Source organism: Hippopotamus amphibius, chromosome 3, assembly GCF_030028045.1.
Source record: "Hippopotamus amphibius kiboko isolate mHipAmp2 chromosome 3, mHipAmp2.hap2, whole genome shotgun sequence".
Lineage (NCBI taxonomy): Eukaryota > Metazoa > Chordata > Mammalia > Artiodactyla > Hippopotamidae > Hippopotamus > Hippopotamus amphibius.
Genome location: NC_080188.1, coordinates 132,749,947 through 132,759,106, shown reverse-complemented (window position 1 = coordinate 132,759,106; position 9,160 = coordinate 132,749,947). Strand labels below are relative to the sequence as shown.

Sequence of the window (9,160 nt, the reverse complement as noted above, 5' to 3'; positions counted from 1 at the left end):
GCGATAAAAAGATTTCAGAGACCCAACCCTCCCTTGATTGGGCTCCGCCCAATCGGTTAAAATAAAAAAAAAAAAACACAAAAAGCTGCTTGGCTGCAGAGCTTGGGCCAACGCGAGAGCAGGACGCAAAGGAGTGGCAGACCTCACATCCAGAAGGCTGCGACCCTGGCACTGCAGAGACAGGCGGGACTTGATTGGTAGCTCCTCAGACTTACTCAAGTAGATGGCCTTAGATCGCCCTGCCTCTCCAAGGTCGGGAAAACCTCTGAGCGTGCAAAACACTAGAGGGAGCGTCTTGGAGCTTGAGCCTCTGAAGTTCCCTCCACCGTATAGCCTGCAGATGCGTTTTGTGAAGGGTGGCCGAGGGAATGACTGTGAAGACTTCTTTCGAACACTGCTTCGTGTCGCTCTTAGGCGCCAACCCCCCCCCCCCCCCGGCCTACACAGACCCCCAGGGACTTCTTGTCACAGTCCTTCACAGTACACAGTCACCTCCAAATGAGTTCGACGCACTGGTACAGCTCTCCGCAGGAAAATTGACCCACTCTTCCCTCCTGGAGGTCTGCACCTCTCAAAGTTCGCCCTCTTGTCCTCTCAGTAGATGGAAATGGGTGTGAGAGTTTGGGAGAGAGGAGCAGGGGCTGCAGCCTTAGTTCTAGAACCATTCCCTGAAACAACTGACCCCTGAAGTTAATCCTTCCTTCCCTGGTTCCCCTAGGCAGAGTTGGCAAATAAAATCGAGGAATGTGGGCTCCTGCCCTCAAATGCACTCCACTCCAAAGCCGGGGACAAGTCAGTGGAGTGCCCTTCAAGCACTAAGTGCTCCACAGAGGAATAGTTGAAGATGGAATAAGATTTCTTAGGCTCTGTTCACCTCCCCCACTAGCTCTCACATCACCACTCCCATCTCTCAGGAATGCTCTACATACACTTTGAGGGCAAAAAGATGAAAGATACAAGTACTTGTGAAATCTATTTAGCTGATTTCACTCAAATACCTTGGGCCTGGGGAATGTACCTCTGCCCTCCCTCAAAATAGGACTGGGACAAGGGCCAGGGCCTCGGTCAGAGGGATGCCATGGCTCCTGCTGACTCACGTGGGCTGATCCATGCCAAGAACTGATAAGGGGATCGAACGCCCAGAGGCCTTCAAGCTTTATCCTTGGCAGAAACCTCTCACACTTCTTTTCCCACCAGAACATGCCAATTCAGGGGGAGGGCAGCGGCTGCTTTCTGAATGTGTTTTATTGGGAGTGGGCTGTGCTCACTGATCAGCCCTCAGGAAGGTCATCCTGGGCTCTAGTGTTTTCTCCCCCATCTCATTCATTACACATTAACTCAAAAAGGTACAGAGTCAATCACACCTGGCCTCTGGCCCTAACCCTTATTCTCCTAAGCTACATTCCTCTCACCCTGTCCCTGATTTTATCTCCTTTGCTCTGTTTCTCAGCACCTCTCTGCCAAGTTGCAGTGAAGGAAGATAGGGTTGGGAGATGAAATCTACCCAGAATGGGACAAAGATACCAATGGCGACTGAGGGCTTGATATGTCAGAGCTTTTGGGGGAGGGGGGAACCCTAGAAATCCTGCTTTCTGCAGCATTCAAACCCAAGGACTACTGGCCCCAGGCCCCAAAGGAATGAATCTTGAATAGGCCTAAAGTGTACCCCTTGTCATCCATGAAGGCCTGCACCCCCTGCCTCCTACCCCATCACCGTGAGTCCCCTGCGTGCTGTCCTCTCCTCCCCCATTTCTCTAACTTGTTTACTCCAACATAGCCTCTGCCCCACCGGACGCCTCCAAAGTCCTTGTCACCTGAGAGGGAGGTGGGGAAACATAAAGATATATAGCCCCTGCCTTCCCAGCCAGATGAGGCACAGACGGCAAGGACAGCAACGCTGACTAGGTACAATAAGGGAGTAAGAGATGTGGGCAGTATCCAAAGATTTAATTGTAGAAAGGGAGGGAACCAGGTTGGAATGGCCATGGAGGTAGGGGTCTCTGGGGAGGAGCCGAAGCTCATTCAACTTCAGTGACCTCCCCTGTCCCGAACTGTTCACAGGCCACTTTTGCTACCATTAACACCATGAAGCTGCTTGCAGTGACTGTGCTGCTCCTTACCATCTGTAGCCTTGAAGGTGGGTGTGATCTGGAGGGGGGTCCCAAGGAGGAGAAGGTGCTTGGGTCCTAGCTGCCCAGCTGCCTGTGCTCCTCTGCTCAGGTCTGGCAACCAGAGAGCTTAAAAGGAAAATCATTCCATCTCTAAAGTCCAGAAAGCCCATCCAAAGACCTGGAGCTGGGTATCTGTTCAGGGAGAGGGCTGAGAGCTGAGGCTGAGTACTGCAGAGATGTGGGACTCACTGTCGGGGACTCAGCTGAGCACGTGTGTGTGTGTTTCTGTGTATGTGCAGGGGCTGTGGTGCGGAGACAGGCAGAGGAGCCAAATCTGCAGAGCCTGGTCTCTCAGTATGTCCAGACTATGACCAACTATGGCAAGGACCTGCTGAAGGCCAAGAGCGCAGAGCTTCAAACCCAGGCCAAGTAAGTCTCAATAAAGGGGATTCAGGGACCAGGGGGCTGGGGAGAGAAAGAGGGGAAGCTGGGAGGTCCCACAGAAGACTGAGCTCAGGGGTGGGGGTTAGGGAGGATGAGGTTTAAATTGTAGAGAAAATGCCTTCATCACCCCACAGATCCCATGGACCTCTTGGACAGATAGAGGTAGCAGGAACTGGGCTTTGAATTTCTATCTCTATGGTCTTTTCCTCTGCCCAGTGGAGGGCTTGCCTCTCCTCCTAGGAGTTTTGCCATGCCAGGATAGACACTAAAGTTTGGGGACTTGGGTCTCACCTCCCACCCCCAAGAAGACCCCTACCAGTCACTCACCCTGATTTCTAATCCCTGTGCATTTCCAGGACCTACTTGGAGATGGCACAGGAGCAGCTGGTGCCCGTGGTCAAGAAGGTTGGAACCGAGCTGCTTAACTTCTTGGGCAGTTTTATGGACCTCAAAACACAGCCTGCTGCCAAGTGAGGTGTCCTGATCATTGCCTTCCATCCCTGGCTGACCCCTGGAATCCCCACTAGAGCGCCTCTCCCTACCCACTCCTTGTTTTCTACAATAAGTATTGAAGGAATCGAGTTGCGAGCCTGGTATATTTTGGAGACTGGGAGAAGTATGGGTAGTGGGGGAGGAGTAGGAGGGAGAACACATTAAAATCTGCTTCTAACAGGAGAGGGGTTTTGGTGTGAAGGGGCAGAGAAAGGGTTAAAGAGACCAGTGACAGGGTGGGGGTGCCTGTGACTCTACTCCAAACCCAGGGAGTCTTTCCACAGGCCTGGGACCGGCCCTGTAGGAGAAGCTAAAGAGACTTTGCCTTGGACATGGTGCCTTGAAAGGCATGAACGTTTCATGAACTGAATCCCTAGAGTCCTAGAGGTCACAGGAAGTGAGAACACCCCTCAAAATTTCCTCTATCACACTCTGAAGAGGAGAAAGCTTCCCAAAAATGAGGCCAGAGGTGTCACCCAAGGTCCCTCCCTTCCGTTCTGAGCCAGGGGAATACTATGTTTCCCCCCATCCTGCAATAAAAGACTCCTCTCCCTGGAGGTTCTCTAATCCTTCCCTTTGAAACCTCTCACCTAGACCCCCTGTCTGGGGAACACCCATTCCAAGCCTTTCCCCCACTATTATCCAGGTGCTGTCAATAGAACTGGACTAAGTTCTGATAGCCATCTTAGAGCCTGGAGCGAGCAGACAGGATAGGCAGTTAAAGGCCTGACAGGTCTCCAACTTGCTGGACGTGTGGGACTTGTGAAATTCTGGTAGCTGTGATACCTGAATTAAATCAAAATGGAATGAAAGTCAGGCTAGAATGATACAGGAGACTCACAATCCCAAAATGGGAAAATGGGCATTTTCTGGTAAATGTTTATTTCCACTTTATCTTTAAAATTGTTACTTCTCTACCCTGACTCATTCCTCATAACCCATCTGAAATCACCTTTTCCCCAGACATCAGAGATGGTTCCAATTTCTTCTGTATATATGTATATGTGTGTGTGTGTGCGTGTGTGTGTATTTTTTTTCTTTTATATTGGAGTATAGGTGATTAACAATGTGGTTTCAGGTGTACAGTAGACTGATTCAGTTATGCACATACATGTATCTGTTCTTTTTCAAATTCTTTTCCCATTTAGGTTAATACAGAGTATTGAGCAGAGTTCCCTGTGCTATACAGCAGGTCCTTGTTAGTTATCTGTTTTAAATATAGCAGTGTGTACACTCCAATGCCAAATTCCCAATCTATCCCTCCCCTCTCTTCTACATATTAATTGACCTCTTCAGTCTGGCCTTCAAGACCTTTGCCAATCATGATCACTTTCTTCCCCTTTCTTTCTCAGTATTTTTTTTTTCTCACGTGGCAAAACATGCAGGGACAGAGATTTGTCTGTCACTTGCAAGATGACCTTGAACAGAGTAACTAACTTCAAAGAGCCTGAATTTCCTCATGGGGTTAATGAGTGGATCAAATGGTACAACAAGCTGGAAAACACAATGAAAAGTGTAAGTCACCATGCAGTACAAAGTATTGCCTGGCACGGGGGCGGGGGGAGGGGGCGGGTGTGCTAGGAGTAAGCCTGGAGACTCTAGACCCCTTTGGACAGGGCTGCTGGATCAGAGGTAGGACTGGCAGCATCCGATGGGATTTAGATGCTTCCAGGGAATCCTGTCTAGAAACAGGACAGGCACTGACAAGGGGGTTTCCTTCACCGCTCACCCATGCACTTGGAGGACCTGGCCTCCCATCTGGACCTGACTTGTTCCCGTTCGCCTTACCCTCCTCCAACCCCGACCTGGCCCCCTCAGGTCCCTCTTGCCCCGGAATCCACTGAAAACACTGTTCCCATAAAACCTTCCATTAGGAGCACCAAACAAGCTTTTGTCGCACCATCCCTTCTGCATGTTTGGCTTTTCAGCTCTGCCGATGCCCATATGCATGTATATCGTGAACTGTGCTCACACTGCTCCCTGAAGCCCACTCTGATCTCAATTGATGACTATTTGGGGTTGGACAGCCACGCTTCCCCGCAACCCAACCTTGTTTCAGTTGTCAGACGCAGAGGGCCAAGCTGGGTGCAGAAGTCACTTCTTGGGTTCGCATGTCTCTGAATGTGCCTAGAGTCCCAACACATTACTCCCTGCTCCAGCTCTCCGCTAGAGAACCTGGGGCTCAAGGGTCTCATCCTTCCCTCCTTCACAGTCACCATTCATCCCTCAATCAAGTAAAACGGCTCTGAAGTCTATTAAACTATGAGTTACGGAAGGTCAGGAACTAAGTTTGCCTTATGATACCCTCAGTATCCAGCCTAGGCTAGTAGAGGCTGAATAAACATACGTTATGTGAATGAATGAATAGAGTCCAGTCTGTGGTGGCTTTATTGATGTTAGTCCCTTCCCATTGTTTAGTGGGAGCTGGGGATGGGGAAGAGGAGAAGGGTGGCATAAAGGGGTGAGACTAGAATATAAACTTAATGAAGAGCATCTGAGGTCTTTGACAGGGAGGAGGAGCCGCTGGTGTCTATTAATGGGGGGCATAGCATCATTACAGGGACAGGGTCAGCAGGCATTGACGGCAGGGAGGCATATGTGATGCCAACTACAGGCTAGAAGGAGAGTGGAAGAAGGAAGTGACCAAGGGCATCTGTTCTAAAGTTATTGTGGCGGTTTCTCGTGCTTCAGGGTCTCATAAGTCTCCTGGTTCCTGGTGCTCAGGCCCTGGAGGTAGAGGTCAGAGGATAATCAAGAGCTTGAGCCCATCACAGGGTCTCCTACCCACCCCCACAGGCCCTCTAACCCCTTCCAAAGGTCACTCAAAAGCCACCCTCTTCTGCTGACTTCCTGGGACTGGGGGCAGGGGGTGGGGAGATAGATTCACTCACCGTGTAAATGCCATCTGATTTCTGCAGAGATGAAAGGAGCAAAGCATTAAACACCCACACCTCCTCCAGGGCCCGTCAGCATCTTCTCCCCCACCCAGGGAGGAACCTGGCCAGGGGTGGCTGGGCCCTTGGGCTACAGGGCACTTCCATGGATGTTCTAGGGCCTGTATGGCTACCAGCACACATACACACACAACATATGGCTCTCTCACGTACCCATTGTCACCCTACACGTGACTCTTCCTCATCACCTGTTGAATATTTTACTTGTGACTTGGCTAGGTGGCAGGGTAGGTAGGATAAGGTGGGAGGGGGAACGCTGAAGCTTATACAGAGCAGCACCTGAGTCTCATGCCCCCCAGAGACCGCAGACCCCACGGCTAAAGCCCCAGAAGAGTTGAGAGTCTGAAAATTTATTGACACCCGGTTGAGGAAAGGTCCATACCTCATAGCTGGCTACAGCTGCCTTTCGCACCTGCAGCTGGAGTAGGGGAAAGGTCATTAGTAAAGGCGAAGTTAGTGGCCCACGCCCCCCTCAAACTTTGTAGAGGAACCCTTTTTATTCCCTCTCCTCGAAGCCATGCTGCCAGCACCCTTCCGCTTCTCCTTCCAGCCCTCACCCCACTCTGCCCCAGCCTTACCTTGAGTCGACAGTACAGCAGGGTGAGAACAATACCATATAAAAACAGGATAGCATCCAGGATATAGCAGAGCTGAGGCTCTCCCAGGGCCGCTGAGGGGACAGAGGGTACCCATGGGATCAGGAGCAGCAGGGAAAGTCTGGTGCTCAGAGGAGAGAAGGAAAGGGCTCTAGGAGGTAGGATGGGACCTGGAGGGCACCCTTCAAGGGAAGAAACTTCATCGTCCTCTCTGGATTCCTATTTCTCTCACCTCTCCCTCCTCTCCCTCCCCTAGGGTAGGGGTAGGACATGAAGTGTGAAGGGTTATGCTGTGATGGAACGTATATGTTCTGAGAATTGAGCTTCCCCCTCAGCCCCCAACCCTCTCTTTTTAGCACTGTGGGTTCCTCAGGCACCGCTGAGCACTCCATAGCCCTCAAGGGACCCATTTGAGTTCACTGGGCTAAGACCAAAACCTCAGCCCAGAGGGGTACAGTGAGGGGAGGCAGTGACAAATTTCAGCAAAGAAACCACAGGGGTGTCTCTGCTAAGAAGTCCTGTGACCTGTGGCTGAGGGCTGGACAGGAAGGATGTGAGCTGGGGAAGGGAGGGATGGCAATCACTCTATTATTGGTCATCTAGCCTTAGCCACATCGCCTTCTGTGCCCCCCGCCCCGCCCCACCACCAGACTTAAATATGTAAAAACAAGGTGCCCTCTTTCCTTGGCCTTATAAATCCCGATGGCTCTGCACACAAGGCTGAGCGAGTGTGTCAGCCCAGGCTCAAGGGAACGGCCACAAGGATTCTGGCTCCGATTCTCTGCCCTGTTATTCACTCACTCTGGGCTACGGAGAGAGAGGAAGTTTTGTGCAATTAAAAAAAATCAAATGAAGTCTGAGCTCCAGCCTCCATCTGCCCTGACCCCTTATCAGAAGAGCTCATGGGCATGTGACATATGGGTAAAGTACGTTTTATTCTGTGATGCTCTTTCACACACAGTGTTGCATAAATCTCAAAACTACCCCTTGAGGGAAACATCATCGCCATTTTGTACATGACGAAACCAAGGCTCAGAAAAGATAAGTAACACATTTAGCATCACAGAGATACGTGACAGAGCTGGAATTCAAATTCAGGTTTTCTGCTTTCAAAGTTTGTGCCCTCTCTTTTATGCCTCCGTGCCCCTGTGCCCTCCGCTCACGGCAGTAGACTGGACGTTCACTTAGCCCTTCCCTCCCTTCACAGCTGGGCTGGTGGGAGTCCATCCCAGTCCATCTCTTTTAATGTACCCATTGTCCCTTAAGTTTCACTAACCTCTTCCTTCCCGAACCCCAGCTGTAACTATCCCTCTTCAAAACAGACAACCCAAAGAGAGCAAGAAGTGAGAGTTCAGAGAATGACTGCAGCCTCAGAGCTGCAGAGACTTTCCCACTTCTGCCTCCATCACTCAGTGGACGCTCCTCTCTAGAACAGGGCATGGTGTGCTGCCCACCCTCATATCCGCTGTGCCTCGGTAATGACCCACAGAAGCAGCAATCGTGTGTTTGACGACCCTTGCCTCACTCCTAAGCACAGGGACAGGCCCCTGCCTTCCTAAAGGGGGCTTTATAAATCTTACTTAACCAGCTAGGGATCAGCTCCCAGTGGATAAGACCAGAGGCACCGCACAGAAAATGCTATCATGGGAAACAGAGCTTTTCCCCAGATCAGCTTTTCATGTCATACTACCACTCCCCTCCTCCGCCAAACTGAAGGCTTACGCGTGTGCCGGTCATGAGAAAGTAAGAAGGCGACGAGAAAGTAAGAAGGGGACGAGAAAGGACCGGCCTCAGGGTCTCTGTGCCCACCTGCCCAGTGCCGGCCTTCTTCCGTCTGTCCCTGCCTCGGCCCTCAGACACATGCCCTTGATTCCCACCCTGGAGCCCAGCTTACTGTCCCTCACCAAACCCTCTCACCTGCTTGTTCAACCAAAAGGAGTAAGAGCAAGACCACTGCTGGAATCATCTTGGGCAGGGGCTGAGGGGCCGTGAGCTGGGGATCGGACGCTCTGACAGCACTGCGCAGCTGTGCTCTGAGAGCCGCTCCCTGACCACAGAGTTCCCCCCTTCCTGCCACGCCTTCCTCCCAGCTCTGGCCCCTTCCCCTTCCTGCACCAGAGACTGGGCGGCTCCCGGAGGGCCAACTAAGGGAGCTAGGAGATCTGGTCTCATGCCTCCGTCCTTCGGTGACCAAGCCCCTACTACCGCGGAAAGAGGGGACGCCCATGTTTGGGAAAGGCTATCCAAACCTGCTCTCTCACTCTAGCCCTGTTCAGAGACAGAGCTGTGATAAATTGCCTCCTGAGATTCTCCAAGACCCCACGATAGCGCCTTTCTCTCCCACCTGGAACTCTGTACCCAGTCTTTATTTGAGTTTACCAGTTAGTGTGGACAGCAAGGTTTGGGCAGGGGGAAGTGAGGGGAAAAAGAGGAAATGGGGAATGGAGAAGTGGAAAGGACAAGAGTCACAAAAGGGGCGGAGATGAACAGGAAAAACTGCTAAGGACTGAGTCTAACAGAGAAGTAGAGGGTTAACAAACACTCACACGTTTCCCATCAAAGT

The 9,160-nt window shown here is 51.5% G+C and overlaps 2 protein-coding genes across 2 annotated transcripts; one reads left to right on the top strand and one right to left on the bottom strand.

Moving 5' to 3' along the window:
• The first annotated feature begins 1,880 nt into the window (after positions 1–1,880).
• Positions 1,881–3,094, top strand: APOA2 (apolipoprotein A2). The gene is made up of 4 exons (XM_057729719.1): positions 1,881–1,905; positions 2,062–2,137; positions 2,411–2,540; positions 2,912–3,094. The coding sequence occupies exons 2-4, from the start codon at positions 2,086–2,088 to the stop codon at positions 3,027–3,029; spliced, it is 300 nt and encodes a 99-aa protein (XP_057585702.1). The 5' UTR covers positions 1,881–1,905; positions 2,062–2,085; the 3' UTR covers positions 3,030–3,094.
• A 2,323-nt stretch (positions 3,095–5,417) lies between these two features.
• FCER1G (Fc epsilon receptor Ig) lies at positions 5,418–9,085 on the bottom strand. The gene is made up of 5 exons (XM_057728543.1): positions 8,515–9,085; positions 6,580–6,671; positions 6,384–6,419; positions 5,939–5,959; positions 5,418–5,774 (listed from the first exon to the last, which is right to left on the bottom strand). Exons 1-5 carry the CDS (start codon positions 8,822–8,824, stop codon positions 5,712–5,714), a joined length of 522 nt encoding a protein of 173 aa, XP_057584526.1. The 5' UTR covers positions 8,825–9,085; the 3' UTR covers positions 5,418–5,711.
• Positions 9,086–9,160: the final 75 nt, after the last annotated feature.